At 44.0% G+C, this 25,676-nt stretch overlaps 1 protein-coding gene across 1 annotated transcript in view; it reads left to right on the top strand.

The window, feature by feature from the left end:
- Nucleotides 1-287: 287 nt before the first annotated feature.
- The window catches only part of EPB41L4A (erythrocyte membrane protein band 4.1 like 4A), a 283,211-nt gene continuing 257,822 nt past the window's right edge, over nucleotides 288-25,676 (top strand). Inside the window, exon 1 of the mRNA XM_056139099.1 lies at nucleotides 288-400. Coding sequence (XP_055995074.1) covers nucleotides 302-400 — 99 coding nt within the window. The 5' untranslated portion in view covers nucleotides 288-301. The remainder of the gene's footprint in view (nucleotides 401-25,676) is intronic.

The raw sequence follows: 25,676 nt of genomic DNA, 5'->3' as shown, positions 1-25,676 counted from the left end.
GGCTGCCCCGCAGTAGGGCCGGCGAGCGAGTGGCCCCGGCACAAAGGAGCGGCCCAGCTCTCGGCTGGGGACGCCGGACCGCGCGGGCGCACCGGGGGGGTGTGCGCCGCCCCGAGCTCGACTGTCCCGGGCTCTCGGCGCGGCGGGGCACTTCTGCGGACCTGGGCCCGGGGCGCGCCGCACCTCGCTGGGAGCCCGAGCGCGCGATGCGCGGGGCCGCTGACCGCCCCGCCCGCCGCTGACCGTCCCCGCCGGCCGCTGACCGCCCCGCTGGCCGCTGACCGCCCGGGCCCGCGCCGACATGGGCTGCTTCTGCGCCGCGCCGGAGGAGTTCTACTGCGAAGTTCTGCTCCTGGACGAGTCCAAGCTGACGCTCACCACGCAGCAGCAGGGCATCAAGGTAGGCGCGGGTCGGGGGCGGCGGGGCGGGGTCCCCGGTCGCCCGGACTTGCCCCAGGACGCGTCCTGAGCTCGGGGGAGGGCCTGCGTGTCCCTTGGGAGGACGGCGGTTTTGATGCTTGCGGACGCTGCCCCGCGCTCCCTGCAGACCCCAGACGCGCTCGCGGGAAGTGGGAGCGCACGCGCCGCTGCAGACTTGTTTCGGGTGGTCGTGATCGTGTGGCCAGGGTTGGTGTTGGGTGGAAACTACTTCCCTTTCCGCAGGGGGACACCCCCTTGGTCCCCACATTTACGCGAGGGCTCTCGGGCGACCGACAGTAACTCCGCGCCCGTCCGTGGTCATCCAGTTGCAGTGGCCGCGAGTAGCTTCGGGGAGCCACTGCAAGGCCCGGGGGGCCGGCACCTGCCGCAGGGGCGGGCGGGCGGGCGCTCGCTCTGTCCCGGGCAGCCGTGGACACGCCTGGCGCTGTCGGGCCCCAGAAATGATGGGGGAGGGAGGGGGTTGTTGCTCCTCCTTCAGTTCTAAATCACTGGGGCGTTTCGGGGTTTCGGGGGCCGCGAGGCGGGGTCCTGGAAACCAGCCCAGGGCCCGGGCGCTCCCGAATCCCACCCAGGCCCGAGCGCTCCTGAGTCCATCCTGGAAACCAGCCCAGGGCCCGGGCGCTCCCGAATCCCACCCACGCCCGAGCGCTCCCGAGTCCATTCCAGGCCCGGGCGCTCCCGGTGCGAGTTCGCTTGCTCAGCGCCCTCTGCCCTAGGACCCAGTGTTGCTGGCCAGGGACCTTAGCGTTGGCATGACCGCTCTGGACAAACAGAATTCTGACGTTACAGGTTTCATTCTTTATAAAGGAAAAAGAACAAAAAGTTAACATTGAAAACTCCAGAATGAAAGTTAACCCTTTCCTTTAGGAGATTGTTTTGAGCATTGTGTGCCCAGTAATTAGAGCAAACAAAAGTCAGCCAGGTTCCCCTGTGGCGTTCCCTTGAGATGTCAGGACTGAGTGTCTTTTAGGTGATTACTATTTGTAACATATTCCAACCCACGGCCCCACCCCCCTGAAAGCAGGGAAAGAACTTTCCAGGGTGATCTAGCATTCTTTGCTGTGTGGTGCAAATAAAATAGCCTAAAATCACAAAATAGAAAAATTTGATCTCTCTCTCTCTCTCTCTCTCTCTCTCTCTCTCTCTCTCTCTCTCTTTTCTTTCTGGGGGGGGGGTTAGACTGGTGGCACACCCTGTGGTGCTCCTGGCTCTGCACTTAGGAATTACTTCTGGTGGTGCTGGGGTACCATATGAAATGTGGAGACACACTTTACCACTGTACTATCACTCCGGCCTCACTATGTAGATTTCTCTTGGGCTTGGGGATAGAAGCAATTCGAAAGAGGTGAGTGATGGTCTGATGGCAGAACAGTGAAGAAGTCTGCCAGGGGTCGAGTGTAGCCGTTTCAGTGTGTGCTTTGTGCTTGCTGTGTGATGGTGGTGGCTGGTTCCACAGAAGTGCTTCATCTGCATCATTCCGTCCAGGGAGCATCCAGAAGGGGATCAGATGGGATAGTTGTCAAAAAAAACCATGAACTGAAAACCCTGATCCATAATTATGTTTCATGACCTGGTAGGGCTTATCTTGTTTTACAAATAGGTTGAAAATTGGTGAGTGATTCAAAAGCAAGAACAACTTGATAATGCTGTTCTTTTGGATAGATACCACTTACCTAAACAATAGTTTGAGCAGGCTTTTGTTGGAAGTAATCATTTTGCAACAGACTTGGCCTCTTTCAGTCTCACAAAAGCATGCCATAATTATTTTGATGGCCATATGTGTAACACAGACGTCTCCTGAAGTTAACCACATTATCGGTAACTACCATGCTAATGTAAAAATGCATGTGTTAAGCACCTAACCACTTGTGATGTGTACTGAATTAAACATATATGTACATTTATAAATGGAAAGTGTATGAACTACATCTTGCATGAAGTGATATATTATTAAATTTAAAAATGTATGTAGTTTTTTGGTTTTGGGTCACACCCGGCTGTGCTCAGGGCTTACTTATGGCTTTGTGCTAAAGGACCACTCCTGATACGGTTGGGGACCAGATGGAGTGCTGGGGATCAAACCAGGGTAGATTGCATGCAAGACAAGTGCCCTACCTGCTGTACTATAGCTCTGGCCCCAATATTATTGACTTTTAAAAAAGATCCCTTCTTTAGCATATAATTAAAACTAAGCAATTCTTTCTTTCAAATTAATAGGTAGATAGCACTGTAGCACTATCCTCCCATTTTTCATTGATTCGCTCGAGTGGGCACCAGCAACATCTACATTGTGAGATTTGTTGTTACTGCTTTTGTTACATATATCTAATATGCCACGGGGAGCTTGCCAGGATCTGCCATGTGGATGGGATACTCTTGGTAGCTTGCCGGACTCTCTGAGAGGGGCGGAGGAATCGAACCCGGGTCGACCACGTGCAAGGCAAATGCCCTACTTGCTGTGCTATGTATTATTATGGTGTTTCCCCTTGATTACACTTCATATATATTTTTTAAATGCAGGAGTACTGCTATTTATTCAGCCATTGATCAAGTGATTGAATTGGGCATGAACTCCACATTACTTTTTAAAATATTTTTTAAATTAAATATCTGTGAGATAGACCATTACAAAGCTGTTCATAATTGGGTATCAGTCATACAATGATCCAGCACCCGTCCCTCCACCAGAGTGCTTTTCTCACCACCAATGTCCCCTGTTTCCTTCTGCCATCCCCCAACACCCCACCCTTGACCCCCACTTTCCTTCTTACTCTTGCTCTCCTTTTTCTTTTGTGCATTATGGTTTTCAGTACAGGTGCTAAGAGGTCATGGTGTTTGTTCAGGGTATTAAATATTTTTATCTGGATGGTAATGTTGAAGTAGCTTTTCAATTGGGTGGCAGCTTTGGCGTGTGGATGTGACTGCCGAGGCTTCCGAAAATATAGGGAGGTGAGAGAGGTAGCCCATCTCAACCCCGAGAAAGTCTGGAGATTTCAGTCACAAAACCCGCATAATTTTTAGCAGAGTATATCTTGCTGAGGTCCGTCCTGAGAGTGGTGTCAGGCTGGGGGCATGGTAGCGATTTTAGATTGTTAAAGCAAGAAGCTGCTGCTGGCTCGGCTTGGGCAGGCACCAGGCCAACCTGCCCCCCTCCAATTTACCCCGGTCTGTTCAGCCATGTGCGGGCCTGAGATTAACTGTGGATTTTAATCTTTTTTGAGATTATTTATGGGTCTCTGAAATAAGGCCAATAAATGGACTTGTATAGCTGAGCTGATTTGTGGGCATGGCTCCCACATACTTAACTTTTGGTGGTTTAATTTCTTGGTAAACTTGGCCTGAAGTTGTTGGGGCCTGGCCAAAGGCACAGCAGCAATTTTGGGGTATCAGGAAGCCTGAAGGCACCATCCTGCTGCTGATGCACTCACCCCGCAGGTACAGGTTGACCTGCTGGTGGCACCATACCCCCCACTTCATATTTTTTATTACAGTAAAGTTTGTTTGCCATGCCTAAAATATGTAAGTCCTCTGAAATGATCAGAAAACTGGTTTATTTTTTAGGAGTATTCTTTTTTTCAGGAATGTTTATTGTCACATGGTGATTTACAAAGTTGCTCATAATAGAGTTATTTCAGGTACACAACAGTCCAACTCCAGCAGTATCCTCAGGGTCCCTCCCATACCCCATCCTGCCCCATTGGCAGGCATAAAACAAATTTATTTCATACTACTGGGTCCAATAAAATGTAAATAAATGGCAAATAGAATTATCAGAAATAAATCAATAAAAGTCGATTTGTGATGATGAATTACTGTATGTTTTAACCTTTCTTGATCTAGTATAGGACAACCTTATGCACCATTAGTGAGTGCCATACTCAGTACCACATGATGGGAAGTTTCTCCTGTCCTTTAAAGAAGTTCTTTTATACTTCTTGTGAAGCTGATTTCAAGGCTAAGAATTCCCTCAGCTGTTGCATGTCCATGAAACTCTGTCTAGTTCCTTCAACTCTGAATGACAATCTAGCTGGATGCAGTATTCATGATGAGGTGTTCATTTCGTTGGATTTTTGTACTATATCCTTCCATACTCTTCTAGCTTGTAGAGTCTCATTTGATAGATCTTCTGTACATCTTATGGACTTTCCTTTGTGAATAAGTTCCTTTTCAGTCTTGCTGCATTCAGTATTTTGTTTGTCTTTGAATTTTGTCAATTTTTGAGTATGATGGATCTTAGAGTTCTCCTAATTGAATCTATTCTCACTGGGACCCTTCAGGCCTCTTTGATCTCAGTGCCTGTAATTCTCAGCTCTGGAAAGTTCTTATCAGTGGTTTCTTTGACTATTGTTTCTATATGTTCAAAAAATAAATTGAGGTGCTCTTGCCACATGCGTTTAGTGGCCATGAGCTCCTTCCATACCCCAGCCTGCCGCCACTACCAACAAATGCATGAAGGAGGGAACAGGGCCGCCAGACTGGTTGGTGATCAGTTGCCATTTATTTCAATCTTGGACCGGCCGTTTATTCCATTCTCCCCATGCGTCTATTCCAATCTCACTGAGTGCCCCATTCCAGTCTCACACTGCCCCTCATTCCTGGCTCCTACTTCCCTTAGACTAGTCTCCTGTGTCCAGTCACTGCCTTAGTCAAGAGTCCACCCTCCAATGGTTAGGGGTGGCAACTATCCATAGATCAGATAGCACAGTCAATATATGTAAAGTCCTTCCTTCAGGGGAAGCTGTTCTAAGGCAAAGATCTCATCCAGCAAGCTGATCTGCATAAGGGCAAAATGCCATCTAGGGATGTGTTTCTCCTTTCCTTAGTCCAATAACCATTTAAACATTCATCTTAATTCTACTTCTTAATAATATTAGCCATTTTGTATGGACACAGTAAGCTTATAGAGTGACTCTCCTGGGGATATCTCACTATAATTTCCACACTACAGTCCTCAGGCTAGGTTAGTTCTTCCGAAGCCCAGCAAGATTCTTATCCAGTTGTTTCTCCCTGAACCATAAGAGAATTAGTCCACGACTGTGTTCTTAACTTCTTATAAGTTTTATGGTGCTTTGCCTGTCCTATTGATGCCAGGGTAGCTCAGAGTCTGCCCTGGGTCCATCCAGTTCATTTGTCGGTACCCTGCTTTTGGGGTGTCAGGAACTAAGGGCAACTGAATCTTGAGTCATGTAAATATCACATATTTCCAGGATTAAATATTATTTGAAGTCAGTTAACTCCCAGGTTACAAAAGCATATTATTAACTGTCTTCCCGTGTCCATACAAAAAGAACATTACTCTAAACTGTGCAAGGGACATAAGGGAAAGAAAAGCAATATTTCACAAATACAAAACTCAGAGTCCTTAGAAAAATTTGACCTTAAAAGTCACAGGGTCTGATTTGGGGATAGAGTGATTAACAGATAGGGAAAGCAGAGCAGAAAGGAAGGGTCTGATTTGGGGATAGAGTGATTAACAGTAGGGAAAGCAGAGCAGAAAGGATAAGTTAAAGATAAACACAGAGGAATGGGAGTGACACAGGAGCACTGTGATGGGCATAACCCAATAAACTTAAGCTCCCTGCCGCAAGGGAGAAAGGACAAACCAATGTTATCCTACAGTTTCTTCATCACATTTGCCTTCCTGATCTTCAGGGATCTATGATTCTTACATTGTTCTTCTTGAACTAGCCCAGAGTTCTTTAGGATGCTCCCCTTTCCTTCACAGCATCTTTTCCACCTTCTGCTGTTTCCTCACAGTTTCCTTCTCCTCCTCTTGCAACTCCGTGATCTTTGGCTCAGCTGAGGCTATTCTGCTGTTCAGAGATTCTACTGATGATTATATACCATGCTCTTCATTCCTGTCATTTCTGACTGTATTACTTTTTTAATTTTAACCCTCATACTTTCTTGCTCTTTGCTATCATTTCTTTGAACTCATTAAACATCCTCTTCGTAGTGTCACCAAATACATTGTCTGAGGATATAAGCTTGCTGGTGGTGTTTATGTCTTTGGTGATGTTTTCACCCACTGAGCTTGGTGGGCTTCTACATGTTTCCCCCATATTTTGCTAGTTTTCTTGCTAGATGGGGTGGATATTTGTAGTTACCTCATGGAAGATACTGAGGGACAAAGCTGGAGGTAGTTCTCTGAACTACCTCACAGAAATACGAGAAGAATAACTGAGCAGCGTGTAACAGGGCATCAAACTTGAGGAGTTGTAACTGGGGCAACTTATGTGGTACCAGTGGTGAGGAGGCTGCTGGGCCATGCTGGGAAGAGGGCTCTACCTGCTGTACCGGAATAACCCAGTGGTGTCAGCCCTGCCGCGATGGTGGAGCACCAAGCAGAGGTCCAAGAGGATTTCTTAATATTTGTGTTGATATGACCTCTTTTCATAATCTCTCAAGATAAAACATGGACAAGTAATTTTGTGAGAATTATTCACATATTTTTCTTCTAATCAAAGAAATTTTGATGATTCCCAAAGTTAAGAATTTATATTATTTGTTACAATTATACATTGTGTGATTCAAAAAAGTTTAATATAGTTAATTTAGAGGGAAGTGTGAGAGAATTTAGGTTAAACTTTTTTTTTCTCTTTACCACTTTGGAGCAATAGCACAGTGGGTAGGGCATTTGCCTTGCATGCGGCCAGCCTGACCCACCCGGGTTTGATTTCTCCGCCCCTCTCAGAGAGCCCGGCAAGCTACCGAGAGTATCTGAGAGTATCTTACCCGCATGGCAAAGCCTGGCAAGCTACCCGTGATGTATTCGATATGCCAAACACAGTAACAACAAGTCTCACAATGGAGACGTTACTGGGCCCACTCAAGCAAATCGATGAACAACGGGAGGACAGTGCTACAGTGCTACTACTTTGAAAAACGTGTACCATTTTGATTTATTTAAGCACTAACAAATAGAAAACTTAGTTATGAAGTGATTTTTGCCAGATGGGTAAAGTTTTTATGAACTCTAGAAAATCATAGATGTGTTTGTTTACACGGAAGCATTTCAGTCTGTAGATATTAGTTACACACCTTAAATAATAAGTAGCATTTCAACTAAAAAATCTTTAAAATGAATTAGCAAAATAAAACATCTATAATCATACTTGTTATGCAGGAGTTTGCTTTAACTTGCTTTAGATGTCACCTCACCTTGACAAGCAGGAAGTATTTTGTGTGTCGTTTATAGTTGAGTCTTATCCAAGTTTTAAAAGCCTAAGATTATATTTGCCAATGCTGTTGGTTTTGAGCTGAGCCCCACAATAGTTTTTAGCTGCTTGTTTTCTGCTGTTATATCTATTGTTTACTTAAGTGAGAATTTCTGCTATGCATGATCTGTTGGTTTTCTGAGCAGTGTTTGGTCAGGGAAATTTTTGTTTTTCCCTTTATAGTTATTTCTTTGTGATGAGGACTTTTCTTGCCATTCATTCAGAAAACAAAGCTTGAATTTGGTTCATGTTATGGGTTGCCATTTGATCGGGAAATATTTTCATGGGAAAAACAACACATAGACTTTTTTTAATTGAATCACTGTGAGATATAGTTACAGACTTACAAACTTTCATGATTATGTTTCAGTCATACAATGGCCAAGCACCTATCCCTCCACTAGTGCCCGTTCTCCACCACCAATGTCCCCAGTATCCCGCCCACCACCCCCACCTCTTCCCAACCCCCGCCTCTGTGACAGGCAATTCCCTCTTACTCTCTTTCTCCTTTTGGGTGTTATGGTTGCAATACAGGTCCTAAGAGGCCATTGTTTGGTTCATAGTCTACTTTTAGCACGCATCTCCCATCCCGAGCGAGCCCTTCAACCATCATTGACTTAGTAGTGCCTTCTCTATTTCAGCTGCCTTCCCCTCTCCCCCCCCAGCATGACAACACATAGATTGATGGTAAATTTAGTCCTCCAAATTGCTGCTGCAGCTACGAAGCAGATTAGTGTTTTCATTCCAGCAACAGTTTGGCCTCAGATACTGAGCAGTTCAGTACTGACATGCTCATTTCTTTTTTGATGGATTTGACAGAATTAATTCAGCTGATCAGAGAAAGAGATTTTATTACATTTTTTGTGGCTTTACTGAAGTATATCAGACAGTTTAAAGTTTGGGCGTGCAGTTCTTTCATGCGCTCTTACTTCCTCTCCATCCTGAGGTTTCTGAGGAGCATCAATCAGGTTGGATGCTTCGATCAGGAATTTCTGACAGAAAGACTTCTAGAAAATGAGGACTTAAGTTAAATGCGCCTCACGAAGAGTTGTAATTTCCATTTTATTTGGATCAGTAAATTAAAAGTCCAAGAAAAAAATTTAAAACAACAAACCAATATTCATCACAAATACTGTCAAGTGTATAATTATCTTTGGCTATAGGTCTTGATTGGTTAGTAAAATCAGAGCAACAATAATAGAACTATTTCTCCTCTACTATATAAATACTCCTTCAATTTTTTTAGAAAAAAACAAAGTATTTTTCAACTTTATGTAGTATAGTTGACAAAGTTGAACTGTTTTATAAAGTGTATAATCTGATGATTTATTTGTATTTAGAGGAAGGATTCTCATTAGTCTGCATCTGGATTATTTACATTTTTGGGATTATTTCCTAATATCATCTGTCACATTGCCAGTTAAGTTCCCAAATTATAATTGTTTTTAGGTGGCAGGCATTACAGAACATTCATATCATACAGGTTGCGATGAACTCAAATCTAAAACAGAGACAGAGGTCCAGACTGTTTCCTCTTCGTCAAATGGGCAGTGGTGCTTATTTTATTAAAATACAAACAACTTGGGAAACTAATCTTTTTTGGAGACGTGTGTCCTTTCCAGGACCTTTTCATTCCTCATCTCCACCTAGTCATGGCAACCGAAAGCATCCCCAGATGTTGCTAGAGCAGACTAGAGTGCCTTCCGCTGACAGCTGTCACTGCAGAAGGCTGCAGCCTTCATGATCTGGTGCTCATGTCAGCTTCACTGGTTGCAGACTAACAGTGGGAAGTCGTTTTCTCTTTCCAGTGAATGAATCCCATACCTCCTAAGCCAGAGAAAACATTATATTTGTGTCCTTAACTGGCTTTTCACTCTTACGCTTAGAAATTGTATGAGGGACTGCAGCAACAGTAGAGCTGGTGGGGGTTTGCCTTGCACGCGACAAGTCCGGGTTTGCTTTCACTTCCCACAGTTTGTTTCTAAGTCTGATATATACTAGGAATGAACAACCATCTGTTCTGCCTGTCGGGAGTAACATGTTCAGGCCAGGAACCAGAGAGTTGAGTTTCTCTCACAAGAGCCTGCAGCGAGGGGCTGGAGAGTCGCCTTGTCAGAATGTGTCTGCATTCCGTGCCCGGAGCTGTGGATCCAGTTCCTGGGTGGGGGTGGGCAGTGTGACAGTGAAACCCACTCCTCTCTAGTGTGGCCTGTTTCATACGTGACTCTGGAACTCTCCCTCTGGTTTCGAGGCTTCCCAGAGGCCTAGAGGGCACCTCAGATGCGCCCGATAGTCACTGAGGCCAAGCCCAGCTTCCGGTTGGAAAGGAGCCAAAGCAAGGCTTAGAGCCTGGGAGACAGTGGCCGCTTAGAACTGGGGAAACACTGGCTGGTGGCGGAAAGGACATCCACGGCAACAGAAGAGCCAGAGGGCTGGAGGGTTGGCCAGAATCGGCCAGGGCAGTGGCCATGCGGGGAGCAGCAGACACTGCCCGCTCCTGATGCCAGGGGCTGAACTCCCCTCTTGGGAGGGCACGAGCTGGGAGGAGGATGTGTCTGGAGACTGACTCCAGACCCCCACAGGCACCTGGATGTTAGAGTCCGCAATTCTCAGAGAAACATTCCACTGTTGATTTAATCTGGCAATGCATAGAGCAGAGGTCCCATCTGAGCTGTGGGGGGCCTCAGCCTGGACCTCAGGCCCACTCTGCAAGGAGAGGAAGAAAGCAGGGAGTGGCCTCAGGTATGGACAAGCCGGCTCCTGCCATTCATTAGTGCAGTCAGCCTAAGTGGGCTTCCTTGTTACTTTTAAAAGTGGGCGACTTATCCAAGATACTGATGAACATGATGATTATTCAGCATCTTGCCAGTAAGTGGCCCCTGGTACTAGCAGAGAGGGGCATCCGAGGGAGGGAAATGCTTCTTTTTCAGTGGGGTTCCCATTGACCTAAGCCAGTGACCAGAGAAGGAAGAATCTGCTCTTCTTAGCTCCCAGCATCCTGGGAAATAGCCGTGCTCCTGCCTGACTCATTAATTTCTTATTTAATTTTTAAAGACCATTTTATAAGACATAAATTACTTACAGTGTAATTAACATATTTAAAATGTGTGATTCAGTGTTTTCTCATATAGACCGAGTTGTGCAACAACTCTCATGGCTTTAAACATTTTGCTATTCTAAAGAGTAACTTCCTACTTACTGAAAGTTATTCTACATTTCCTGCTTGCTCAACAGCCCCACCCCTAACCAGCCCCCAATATTACTATTTAATGGGATTGTCTAGATATTACTGTTTCTGTAGATTTATTTAGATTTGTTAGATATTTTTTGTAGATGGATTATATAATATGTGGACTTAAAAGTTTTGGTTGCAATGTATATATCAGTAACTTTGTGATGCTTTATTAGTTAATAGTATTGCATTGTACTTAATATCATTTGAATCACTCATCAGTTAATGGAATTTAGCTGTTATAAATAATATATGAAGCCTCATATACAGGATTTTTCTGAACGTGTTTTACTTTCTCTTGAATATATACTTGTGAGTAGAATTGTTGCATTCAAGCAATTAACAGTGTGAAGTATTGCCTAATTATTAACTCATTTTATATTCCTGCAGTAATATATAAAGTGCCAATTTCTCCCTATTTTTACCAACAACTTTTATAACCTGTCTTTTGGAGGGCCTGTGTGTGGGTGGATTACATCTGGTAACTGGCTGTTTGTTCAGAGATCACTCCTCGTGATTTTCAAGGGAACATATGGGGGAGCCAGGGATCAAACCCGTTTGCATGTACAAAACAAGAGCCTTACCTGCTGTACTATTGCTCTGACGTTATTATTTTGTCTTTCTGATTCTAAGTTTCCCATTGACTGTGAAGTGACATCTCATTCTGGTTTTCACTTAAATTTTCCTGACAAATAATGCTGTGGAATTTATATATCTCCTTTGGGACTTCTTTGCCAATTTTTAATTTAATAATTTGTATTTTATTATTAAGTACCATAGTTTATGTATATGTTTATTCTGTATACAAGTTCTTTATCAGATATTTAATTTGGAATATCTAGAATAATAATTTTTTTCTGGGACTCTTGGTTTTTCTTAAAAATTTTCTGTTGTTTGAAAGCACAAACTAAAAAATTTTAAAAAAACCCCAAAATTGGCAGCACCAGAGACAAAATTCAGCACCTCATGCATATGGGGTATACAAGTTTTGATTTTGGTGGATTTCAGTTCCCGTGTTCTTTAATTTTCTGTACTTTCATATCATATTTATCTGAGAATTGATTACCTACCCAAGGATATGAAGATATACACTATATATTTATAGATCAGATATCTTACATATAGATATGTGATATTTTCTTCATTTTTTAAATGTGTGGATATACAGTTGTGTTGGCTTATTTGTTGAAAAGACTTTCCCTAATAATTATTTTGGCATGGGCTGGAGCTATAGCACAGCGGGTACGGCATTTGCCTTGCGCACAGCCATCATGGCCGACCCGAGTTAGATTCCTCAGCCCCTCTCGGAGAGCCCGGCAAGCTACTGAGAGTCTCGCCCGCATGGCAAAGCCTGGCAAGCTACCCATAATGTATTTGATATGCCAAACACAGTATAAGTCTCACGATGGAGACGTTACTGGGCCCACTCGAGAAAGTTGATGAACAACGGGAGGACCGTGACTGTATTTTGGCATCCTTATCAAAAGTTACTGGACAGTAAATATGAATGTTAATTTCTAGATGATTTTGTTTCATTCATTGCTTTGTATATCTTCTTTATCTTTTATTATTTTTAATAATAGTAAAATTTTTACTTTATACAATAATAGTAATATTATTATTTTCAACAGTAGTAATATTTTTACTGTTTAATGGAAGTGTGCATATTTCAGCAGATCTGACACTCCCAGTTTTTAAAAAAATGATTATTTAAGATTTTTAGAAAAATTTCTCATGGACTTTCTAAAAGCAGTTCTACATTTTAAAAATCTGCGGTTATATTCTCAAGAATTAAAGTGTACCAGTTCTGCTTTGTATGCTTTGTGCCTTTGTTGGAGATTAGCTGACCATATGTCTCTGGCTCTTGATCCTGTTCCACTGTTCTTTTTCTAGTACCAAGTTGTCTTTATTACTATGACTTTATAGTATGAAGTTGGGAAAAGAAAAGCCTGCCATCTTCTTTTTTCCTGTGATTGAATTGGTTTTTCAGGGTGTTTTTTTTTAACTACTCCATAAGATTTTAGCAGCATTTGGTCTGTGTATTTAAAAATTACCATGGCAGAACCTGAGTGATAGTTCAGTGAGCAGGTGTTTGTCTTGCACATGGCCAACTGACTCAGTCTGCGGCACCCTATATGGTAGTTATCCCTGAGCACCACCAGGAGTAATTCTTGAGTGCAGAACCAAAGTAACCCCTTATTTTCACAGGTATGGCCCCCAAACAAAAGCAGACAATAATAAATAAATATGATTGTGGATATTTTTTATGGGAACTGCATCAAATTTGTGTGTTTTGAGTAGGAGCATTATTTTAATCATTTAGGTCATTATAGTCCTTGAACAGGGAATGTGTTTTCATTTTCTTATGTCTTCTTTTATTTATTTTTGAAAAAGGTATTTATTTTATTTTTTAATAAATTATTTTTTATTGAATCACCGTGAGAACAGTTACAAAGCTTTCAGGTTAAAGTCTCACTCATACAATGATCAAACACCCATCCCTTCACCAGTGCACATATTCCACCACCAAGAACCCTAGTATACTCCCCATCCCACCTCTCCCCCTGCCCATGTGGTAGATGATTTCCACTTTACTCTCTCTCTCTACTTTCATTACATTCATTTTTTCAAAGATCCACCATTATTATTTGGAATTTTCCCCCTCAACAATCAGACCTGCGGAAAAGCCATCATTAGATAATTTGTTTTCTATTGCTGATAATGAAGAGCATATGATGTCATGGCCACGTGATTCTGGAATTCTGATATTGTAGTAATTAAATTCGGAGGGATTTCTGCCAGAAGCCACTGGGTTCCAAGATTGGTTTGTGTGCCTTTGGGATCATGGCTGTTCAGGAGCCGGAGGAGTCATTCGTGGGTGGCAGCTTGGGGTCTCGTCAACGTGGGGAGAGGGACCACATCTCTTGTCACTGCAGGCTCGTACCTCTAAAGATGGCACTTACCATGCTGCCACCAAGGGGAAAAGGCGGAAGGGACAACACCCTTTTCCACCTGGGGTGGCACGGGGCAATAGCTTAATTCACAGTCCAGAAGCATTTCTGCCAAAAGCCGCTGGGTTCCAAGATTAGTTTGTGTGCCTCTGGGATCATGGCTGTTCAGGAGCCAGAGGAGCCATTCGTGGGTGGCAACTTGGGGTCTCATCAGGGCAGGGAGATGAAAAAGGCATTTTATTGTAGACAGAAGCAACTGACACAACCTAGAGTTGAAATTTACAAAGCTCCAATATTAAAATCAGTAGTGTAAAAATCCCAGGCTGCTTTCTGGACTCTCAGGACGAGCCTCATTCATGAGTGAAATCCCACAGAACTAGGTAATGTGAAACTTTGTGACCTTGACTCCAAGCTCAACAGGACCTGGAAACAGGGATTGTCTACCTGCATCCCCCAATCTCTGGTGACCCAGGGGTCACACCCATAAGACACACCCTTTGGGTGCCAAATAAATTCCTCATCAGCCAACCACCACTACCCAACCACCATCATGCTCCAGGACGCTTTCCAGCTTCGTGGCTGCATGACACATCATAAGATACTTCCTACCCATTTTCCATAATTACTGCACCATATCTGATGGGGTTCAAATGTGTGAACCATGGGAACAACTATAAGGCCTATTAAAGGCCACCCTAAAAACCTCCATACCTCTTGGAGAGTCCAGCAAGCTACCGAGTGTATCCCACCCACATGGCAGAGCCTGGAAAGCTGCCTGCAGCATATTTGATATGCCAAAAACAGTAAAAACAATGAAACTCATTCCCCTGACCCTGAAAGAGCCCCCAATATGACTGTATTGAAAAGGATGAGCAAGGAGAGGCTGATAAAATCTCACGACCAAACTAAGCTGCCAAAATGAAGAAAGACTAAAATGACTGTCTGTACTTTCAACGCACGTATGCTGGCATCAGAAGCACCCATTGAGAACCTGATGGTGCAAGCACAGAAGATCAAGTATGACATCATTGTTCTGACCGAGACAAGAAGGCATCAATCCCATCATGCCATTTTCAACATTGGAGAAGAACTGTACCTCAGAACATGCAACAATAGAAGCATAGATGGTGTTGGTGTCCTTTTCAACATGAACTTGGCCATGAGTATTGATTCAGTCGAATGCCTAACAACCTGAATTAGACACTTATGCTTGAATGGATGTGGCTCATTACCGGCAGTTTCTATCTTCGTCATCTACACACCGACATCCAACTATAGTGAAGAAGAAATTGAGAAGTTCCACATGGAGCTGGAGAGGTTCTATAAAGAAGACCACACCTTCTTCAAGGTCATTATTGGTGATTTTAATGCCAAGATAGGACCAAGAAGTTCGTCCAAAGAACTCCACATCAGGATCTATGGTGTAGAATAGAACAAACAGGGTAAGAGACTGAGTTCATGATTTCGACCAAGACCATCCATGGTAACTCACATTTCCAGAAGGACGAATCTAAACATTGGACATGGGAGTTTCCCGGTGGACAGTTCCACAACGAAATTGACTACATCATATTCAATTGATGGTTTTGCCTGACTGATGTCACTGTTGTCCCAAAATTCCAAACAGGATCAGACTACCATCTCCATGAAAAATTCTACTTCATGGAGCGGGGAGAAAGGGCTGCAAAGTTTAAGAAGGGAACTCCCAGAATGACCACCAACTAGGAGCTCATTGTCTCTGTTGCAGCAACATGGGAAGATACCATCGTTGACAACATCGACAAGGAATACGATCGACTGGTTCAGCACTTCCATGACTGTGTGAGGAATGCCGAGAGTGGAAAAGCCACAAACAGATGCCTGTCTTCGGAAGCTCTCAAGCTCATTGCACAACGTGGTTTGGCACAAGCCTCAGGCTATCACAAGCTAACATCCAAGATCACAAAGCTGTGCAAAGAAGCGATAAAGGAAGACCTCAAAGAGAGAAGACCAGCAGAAGCAGGGAAAAGCTTTCGCAACACCCGTCTGTCCTTTGCCAACTACAAAACCAAGATGACTGCCCTCCAACATGCTGATCGGTCTATCACATCTTCCAGAAGGGCAATGGAGAAGATTATCCATGACTTCTACTCAGATCTCTTCAATAGCCACGTCCACCTGCCCACATACCAAATTCTACAGGATGGATATGTCATTCCCAACATTCTCCCTTCCAAAATACGACATGCCATTTTGTTGTTAAAGAAGCATACAGCACCCGGCCCAGACAAGGTCAGACCTGAACACCTGAAGAATCTGCCACTAGTACTTGTGAATACACTGGCTCGGCTCTTCACACACTACCTGTCTGAATGCAAGGTTCCATCCCAGTGGAAAACCTGTAGGACAATTCTGTTGTACAAGAAGGGAGACATCCACGACATGGGCAGCTATCGCCCAATCTGCCTGCTGTCCATCATCTACACGCTGTTCACTCGAGTCATCCTGAATAGAATAGGCAGAACACTAGACAAAGGACAACCATGTGATCAAACCGGGTTCTGAAAAGGATTCAGCACAATCGACCATATCCACCTGATGACCAAGCTCATTGAAGTTTCACGAGAGTTCAAGATGCTGCTCTGTCTGACATTCATCTATTTAAAGAAGGCCTTTGATTCTGTTGAGATTGAAGTGGTCATCAAAGCCCTAGCCAAATAGGGCATTCAAACTCAGTACATCAGAATCCTCCATGAGCTGTATTACGGATTCACCACCAGGATCTCACCATTCTACAAGGAAGTGATCTTCCATGTCAAGAGAGGGGGTCGGCAGGGTGATACCATTTCATTGAAACTCTTCAGTGCCACCCTGGAGAATGTCATGGAATGACTGGAATGGGAAGAAATGGGAGTGAAAATAGAGGGTTGGCAACTACACACCTATGCTTCGCTGGTGACATCGTTCTAATAACACCAAACATTAGCCAAGCAGCACAAATGCTGGCTGACTTCCACCGTAAGTGTGGGAAGGTCGGACTGCAACTGAATCTCACCAAACAATGTTCATTAGAAACGAACTAGATCCTGATGTTCCATTTGATCTCAACAGAACAAACATCTCTGAATGTCGCTGTTATATGTACCTGGGTCAAGAATTCAATATGAGGAATGACTTGGCACCAGAACTGAGCAGGTGGAAGAGAGTGGTGTGGAACGCCTTCAAGAGCATCAAAGAAGTTTTTAAGAGGACAAAGAATCTCCGGATCTGGGCACATCTTTTCAAATCCATCATTCTTCCTGCACTAATATATGCCTCAGAGACCTGGGCCCTATGAAAACAGAACGAGACCACTATTCAGATCACAAAGAATTATCAAAAGAGCTATGCTTGGAGTATCATGCTTCACTCAATTGAGAGAAAGAATCTGGAGTTCTGACCTCCTTCAACAATCGAAGCTCAGGGATGCTGCCTTGTTTGCCAAGGTGTCGAAAATCAGATGGGTCGAAAATCAAGTAATGCAATTTGAAGACGACAGCTGGACTAGAGCCATTACTGACTGGATTCCTCAGGACATCAAAAGAACACCTGGCCGCCCACCTATGAGATGGTTGGATTTCTTCGTCAAGATTCTGAACAAACGGTTTGATGCACTTCATGTTCCTGGAGTGAGTAGACACCATTGGGCTACATTAGCATGTGACAGGGTTGAATGAAGATGTTACTGGTGCCCGCTTGAGCAAATCGACTAACAACCCAATGACAAGTGATTGCAAGTGATTACAATTATAAAAATCAGTTTTTATGTGAAAATTATTATATCTGATCATGGAGTTGTTTACTAGTTGTCTAAGAATTTATTAAGTTGTTTGTTACTAGTTGAGCTTTTTGTACTATTGTTTTTGTTGTTTTTTTTTCTTTTTGGGTCACACCCAGCAATGCTCAGGGGTTATTCCTGGCTCATGCACTCAGGAATTTCTCCTGGCGGTGCTCAGGGGACCATATGGGGTGCTGGGAATCGAACCTGTGTCGGTCATGTTGGCTGCATGCAAGGCAAACGCCCTACCCGCTGTGCTATCACTCCAGCCTCTGTACTATTGTTTTTGTGTATTGAGTTTAGTTGACTTATTTGTTACTTTCCCTCTAATTTGGTGTGCTTCTACTGGAATTTCAGTATTGAGGAATTAAGTTTCAGTGGTCCAGAGACTTCAAAATCTGTTGTCTGGGTCAATGAATTGACTGTTGGGACCCATGTTTTCCATAAATTTTAGCTTTATGGCTTAGAGTTCTTTAGAGATTTAGCTGAAAATTGATAGTACATTATAGGATCAGTAGGTCTTTTTTACTTATTTTAGCAGTGAAATACAGTTTTCTCTATATGTCTTTCACTTGTTTTGTTTTTCCTTTAATATCTCTCTCATTTGTTGTTTTCATGTAAGAATTTCATGAATTTTTGCATGCATGTTGATTTTGCAGCCTACTATATCACTGTACAAGTGTATTATTTCTGGGAGTTTTTTGAGGGTTTTTTTTGTTTCCAGGATTTTCTCATTATCATATCTTCTTCAAATAGTGAGAGTTTGACTTCTCTTTTCCAATCTGGATCCCCTTAATATTTCTTTCTTGCCTAACTGCTATGGAAATGTCTTCCAGTACTTTACTGAATAGAAGAGTTGTGAGTGGGCATCCTTGTCTTGTCTGTGATCTTAGAAGGAAGGCTCTCAGATTTTCACCATTCAATAAGATGTTTTCTGTGGGTTCGTGATAAGTGGTTTTAACTATATTGAGACAGGTTCCTGTATCTCCATTGGAATGAGTTTTTATAATGAATGAGTGTTGGACTTATCAAATGCATTCTCTGCAGCTGTTGATATGATTATATGGCTTTTACTTTTCTTTGTATTGACTTGATGGATTATTGACTTGCAAATATTAAACCAACCTTGCGTTCCCATGATAGGTCCTGCTTGTGTGATTTTTAAATTTTTTAATATAAAATTGGGTTCTGTTTGCTAATATTTTGTTAAAGATATTTGCATTTATATTCTCCAGGGACATAGGTCAATCTTTTTTTTTTTTAAATTTAAACAGTGTATCTGGCCCTCTGTCTTCTTTGTGGAAGTTTCTGTTCATCTCTCTTCTCTCCATTTTTTGATGGGGTTAATGGTATTTTAAATTTTTTTGTTGAATTAGCCCTTTGTCAGATGTGTTGTTGGCAAATATTTTCTTTCCTTTTGTGTGTGTGTGTGTGTGTGTGTTTGGATCACACCTGACAGTGCTTAGGACTTACTCCTGGCTCTGCCCTTATAGTGGTATTTGGGGGAGTGATTTAGGGTGCTTGTGATTGAACCTTGGTCAGCATATTCAAAACCTCATCCCTGTACTATTTCTCTTTCAAATGTTTTCTCCCACTCTGGGGTGTCTTTTTCTGGCTTTTGTTTCTTTTGCAGGAAAGAAGCTTCTTAATTTGATGTCCTATTTATTTGCTTTGTTTGCTTGGCCATTGGCATTGAATTATTGAAGATGCTTCCAGATTTGATTTCATGAAGGGTTCTGCCTATGCTTTCTTCAATAAAACTTACAGATTTAGGTTTTGTATTCTGATATCAAGGTCTTTAATACATTTTTCTTTTGTTTTGGGGACATACCAGTGGTTTTCAGGGCTGACTACTGGCCTCTGCGCTCAGGGGTCTCTCCTGGCAGGCTTGGGACACCATATGGGGTGTCAGGGATTAACCCAGGTTGTCCCTTTGCAAGGAAAACACCCTACCCATCGTAATATTGCAGCTACTCAAAGACTATTTCTGAAAACCTACCTCTCCCTACACCTATGACTCAACCAAGAACTTATGACATTTTAGCTGGGTTGATGCTAAAATCTAGGGAGCAACTCTGGCTTGGAGTTGGATTGATATTCCCTGTAATTGAAGGACACTGTCACAAATCTCTATTGTTCTGAAAATGGCAGGATAGGAACTGGGGAGAGCACTTAAAGGGCTGGAGCATATGCATTGCTGTGGGAGACCTATGTTTGAGCCCTGTGTTTGAGCAATAGACAGAGGGGAAAAAAGAACAGCATATAAGCTCCATGATTTGTCTGGTTGTGCATTTTAATAGTCAATAATATTCAGATATGGAAGCAGACAGGGCAGGGTAGGGTGGGGCTCCTGATTAGAATCCCTTTGTCACCTGTGGTGGTGGGAGCAAGCAAGAAGCTCTGTCCCTGGGTCCGCCGAGCCTGGAGTCCAAGGTCTCAGAGAGTTCCACTTATCTTGTTCTGTGGGTCTTCAGTTGTGCGTGGGTCTCGGCCGGAGCTGCCGCGCGGGTCCGGAAAGCGTCCTGGAGTGTGGCGACGGCTGGGTAGTGGAAGTAGTGTTGAGAGTGGAAATCTGCCAGTGGGGTATTTATCTGGGTAGGGTGGGTCTCCTGTGCACAATTCGATCCCTGGGTGGTTGATGGAAGCAGACAGGGCAGGGTAGGGTGGGGCTCCTGATTAGAATCCCTTTGTCACCTGTGGTGGTGGGAGCAAGCAAGAAGCTCTGTCCCTGGGTCCGCCGAGCCTGGAGTCCAAGGTCTCAGAGAGTTCCACTTATCTTGTTCTGTGGGTCTTCAGTTGTGCGCGGGTCTCGGCCGGAGCTGCCGCGCGGGTCCGGAAAGCATCCTGGAGTGTGGCGACGGCTGGGTAGTGGAAGTAGACACTAAATACCCATCTTCTGGAATTGTCGTACCATATTTGATAGGGTTCAAATATGGCAACACCTACAAGGGTGATTAGAGGTCACCCCAAGAGCCTCTATACCTCTCGGAAAGACTGGCAAGCTACCGAGAGTATTTCGCCCGCACGGAAGAGCCTGGCAAGCTATCCGCTGTGTATTCGATATGCCAAAACCAGTAACTACAACTGGTCTCATTCACCTGACCCTGAAGGCTTCACCGACAAGGCAGCACTGAGAAGGATGAGAAAGGAGAGGCCGACAAAATCTCAAGGCCGACCTAGGCTGCCACAACGAAGGAAGACAAAAATGATCGTCTGTACTTTCAATGCACGTACGCTAGCATCAGATGCATCCATCGAGGACCTGATGGTACAAGCGCAAATGATCAAGTACGACATCATTGGTCTGACCGAGACAAGAAGGCACGAATCTCACCATGCCGTTTTCGACACTGGAGAAGAATTGTTCCTCGGAACATGCGATAAAAGAGGTGTTGGAGGCGTCGGTGTCCTTGTCAACACAAACTTGGCCAAGAGCATTGATTCATTCGAATGCCTAACAACCCAAATCGGACGTTTACATTTGAATAGATGTGGCTCACTGCCTGCAGTTTCTATCTTCGTTGTCTACGCACCAACATCTCATTATGATGAAAGAGAAATCGAGAAGTTCTACATGGAGCTAGAGAAGTTCTATAAAGAAGACCACACCTTCTACAAGATCATTGTGGGTGATTTTAATGCCAAGATAGGACCGAGAAGATCAGCTGAAGAACTTCACATTGGGACCCATGGCCTAGAATGGAACAAACAGGGTGAGAGACTGTCTGAGTTCATCATGTCGACCAAGACCATTCATGGTAACTCACAGTTCCAGAAGGCAGAATCTAAACGATGGACATGGGAGTCTCCCGGTGGACGATTCCACAACGAAATAGACCACATCATATTCAATCGACGGTTTTGCCTGACTGATGTCGCTGTTGTCCCGAAATTTCGAACGGGATCGGACCACCGTCTCCTTCGTGCAAAATTCTACTTCACAGAGCGAGGAGAAAGGGCTGCAAAGTTCAAAAAGAGAACTCCCAGAATGACCACCAACTGGGAACTCTTTGGTACTATTGCGGCAACATGGGAAGATGCCATTGTTGACAACATTGACGAGGAATACGATCGACTGGTTCAGCACCTCCATGAATGTGCGAGGAACGCCAAGAGAGAGATAGCCACAAAAAGTCGCCTATCTTCGAAAACTCTTGAGCTAATTCGCCAGCGTGGTTTGGCGCATGCCTCAGGCAACCGCAAGCTAACGTCCGAGCTTGCAAAGCAGTGCAGAGATGCGATCAAGGAAGACCTCAAAGAGAGAAGAGCAGAAGTACTGGTAGATGCGGCAGAAGCCGGGAAAAGTATTCGTAACGCCCGCCTGTCCTTCGCCAACTATAAGACCAAGATGACTGCCCTCCGACGTCCTGATGGATCCATCACATCCTCCAGAACGGCAATGGAGAAGATTATCCATGACTTCTACTCAAATCTCTTCGATAGCCATGTCCACTTGCCGACATACCAAATTCCACAGGATGGGTATGTCGTTCCTAACGTTCTCCCTTCCGAAATCCGACACGCCATTTCGTTGGTAAAGAAGCAAACAGCACCCGGCCCAGACAAGGTCAGACCTGAACACCTGAAGAACCTGCCGTCAGTACTCATCAATACACTGGCTCGGCTCTTCACTCGCTACCTGTCTGAATGCAAGGTTCCGTCCCAATGGAAAACCAGCAGGACCGTACTACTGTTCAAGAAGGGAGACATCCATGACATTGGCAACTATCGCCCGATCTGCCTATTGTCTGTCATCTACAAGCTGTTCACTCGAGTCATCCTGAATAGGATTGGCAGAACACTAGATGAAGGACAACCATGCGAGCAAGCCGGGTTCCGCAAAGGATTCAGCACCATCGACCATATCCACACGGTAACCAAGCTCATTGAGGTTTCTCGGGAGTTCAAGATGCCGCTCTGCTTAACGTTCATTGATTTAAAGAAGGCCTTTGATTCTGTTGAGACGGAAGCGGTCATTGAAGCCCTAGCCAATCAGGGCATTCAAGCCCAATACATCAGGATCCTCCGTGAGCTGTATTGCGGATTCACTACCAGGATCTCACCATTCTACAAAGAAGTGATCGTTGATGTCAAGAGAGGGGTGCGGCAGGGTGATACCATTTCACCGAAACTCTTCAGTGCCACCCTCGAGAACATCATGCGACGACTGGAATGGGAAGGAATGGGAGTGAAGATAGATGGTCGGCAACTACACCACCTCCGCTTTGCTGATGACATTGTTTTAATAACACCAAACATCAGCCAAGCGGCACAAATGCTGGCCAACTTTGACCGTGAGTGTGGAAAGGTAGGACTACAGCTGAATCTTACGAAGACAATGTTTATGAGAAACAGCCTCGTTCCTGACGCCCCATTCGCTATCAATGGAACGACCATCTCCGAATGCAACAGCTATGTGTACCTAGGTCGAGAGGTCAACATGAGAAATGACCTGGCACCCGAGCTGCGCAGGAGGAAGAGAGCGGCTTGGAACGCCTTCAAGAACGTCGAAGAAATAGCTAAGAGGACGAAGAACCTCCGTCTCCGGGCACATCTCTTTGATTCCACTGTTCTTCCTGCATTAACATATGCCTCAGAGACCTGGGCCCTACGCAAACAAGATGAGAACGTTATTCAGGTCTCCCAAAGAAGAATAGAAAGAGCTATGCTTGGAATATCACGTTTCACTCAAATGAGAGAACGAATCCGGAGTTCTGACATCCGTCGACGATCAAGGATCAGGGACGCTGTCTCATATGCCAAGGTGTCGAAAATCAGATGGGCTGGTCACGTAATGAGATTTAAAGATGACCGTTGGACTAGAGCTGTTACTGATTGGATTCCACGGGATGTCAAGAGACCGCGTGGCCGCCCACCTACCAGATGGTCAGACTTCTTTGTCAAGATCATGAACGATCGGTTTGAGGCCCTCCATGTTCCCGGAGCGAAGAGATGCCATTGGGCTACACTAGCACGCGACAGGGACAAATGGAGACGTTACTGGCGCCCGCTCGAGCAAATCGACGACTAACGGGAAGTTAAGTGATTTAAGTGATTAAGTGATTCAGATATGAGTGCAGACAATTATCTCAATTCTCAGCATGGCAGAATCTTTCAGATAAATTATTTTCTACCTGTCATGGCTTTTTTCCTTCCAGCCACTCATTCCAGCCACTCACCCAGCACTACAATGGTCTCATTCTTCACACCTAACCTATGTGAGTCCACCTTCAATTAATTTTGCCTTGAAAATTCAGCCAGTACCAAGAGAATATGTGGAAGAAATGTCACAATTACTCTAGACCAGATATCACATACAGAAAATAATAATGGATGTTGGACATGGGAAGTCATTAAGTCCAGAACTGAGTACGGGACACTGGGAGGGCTGGAGATGAGCCCAGCATTTGTTCATAGAACCTGTTTCTCGTTTTCCCAGCTGCACATTTTCTCAGTGTTTATGCACTTTGGGTTGCTTTATAACATGCAAAAGAAGGGCTGAGAACTTATTATAAGGATGAGGTCAGAATTTATTGAAAATCATCACCAATTCATCTCTTCACACACTGCCAGCCCCTCTCTATTTCCCGTTTTAGTTTTCTACTTTAAAAAACTTTTATAGCTACAGTCTGGCCACTATACTTTCTATGGTCTTCTCATTTGCATTTGTGGAACTATTGCTAGACAGTTTTTATAAAGACAAGATCCTTGTATTCCAGAGAACTGTTTCTTGTTTTAGAAAGATGGATTATGTATAAATTTCTTTTCAGACTAAAATTTATTGCATTTATAATTTTCACTTTGTGGAAAACACTGATTTAAGAAAGGTCTAGAACAGTCTAGTTAGTTGTCTTAGTACTCAGAGTGTTTTCTTCTGTATTGTTTGAAATTTATGCCCTGAATTTTTACAGTTTCAATTGAAATCTCTCTTTAGCTAAGAAAATTAAAAACTTATTAGTGGTAGGAGGGGAGGAGCAAGGCTATAGAGGGGAGGAGCAATGCTATAGCTGGGAGGGTGCTTGCTTGGGTTGCATGGGTTTGGTCTTCAGCACCAATTTGGTCCTCATGAGCCCTACAGGAGTGACCTGTGAGTGACTAAGAGTGAACACTGAGCACTGCCGGGTGTGGTCCAAAAACAATACAAATAAAAAACCCACCAAAAATAAAAATTGACTAGTGCTCCTTTGTGTTGCTTGGGGCAGTTGTGAGAGAAGATGACAGGAAAATAAAGGTGCTCTTTCATAGAAAGGTTTCCCCTGGGTCAGTCATCTGGAGGCCAACGTTTTTTTTTTTTTTTACCCCTGCTTAACAGTTATTTTATGCTTTTGCCATGGTTTACAAGGACACTTTGAGGATGCATCTGTACTCTAGAACTCTTTAGAGAGTCAGCTTTCCTCCTCAGTGCTTTCATGTGCCAGAGCAGTTATTTGAAAAGAATTAGGTTTGAGGTGTGGGAGTTTTGTATATGGGGCATGGGAGTAACCTTTGTAATGATAGGATATATAAACTCAATTCTACAGACTTTTATTCCGATCTTCTATACCCAGAGACATTCAAGATTTCTGGCTAAGATAAAAAAAAAATTGAAAAGGGTCACTTGCCCATGGAAGCTTAACTCTTAGGTTAAAGACAAATATTTGAAAATCTTGGAAGAGAGCCACAAGCTGCAGAGGCAGTTCTTGGGTGTGACTGCCAGGTTTAGGAAAAGACAGGGAAATGGGGGGAGATCCAGACACTGCACCAGGCTGAACCTCATTTCTGGAACATGCAGAATGGGGCTGGTCAGCCCATGCTCATGGCCCATCTCCACAGGATCAGGATGCACATGAGAATGTGTCTTCATGCACATGAGAATGTGTCTGCTGAAAAACTCAGGTATGTGGCTTTTGTGACTGAACTCTCCAGGCTCTCGAGGGGTTGGAAATGGGTGACCTTCCCCCATTTCCCTGTCTTTCCTGGAGCCTAGCAGTCATACCCACGAACTGCCTCTGGCACCATATAAGCTCATTAATGGCCATGATCCAGAAACTAAAAAACAA

This window comes from Sorex fumeus, unplaced genomic scaffold (assembly GCF_029834395.1).
Source record: "Sorex fumeus unplaced genomic scaffold, SorFum_2.1 ptg000131l, whole genome shotgun sequence".
NCBI classification, from domain to species: Eukaryota; Metazoa; Chordata; class Mammalia; order Eulipotyphla; family Soricidae; genus Sorex; species Sorex fumeus.
This window is presented reverse-complemented; position numbering and strand designations above follow the sequence as displayed.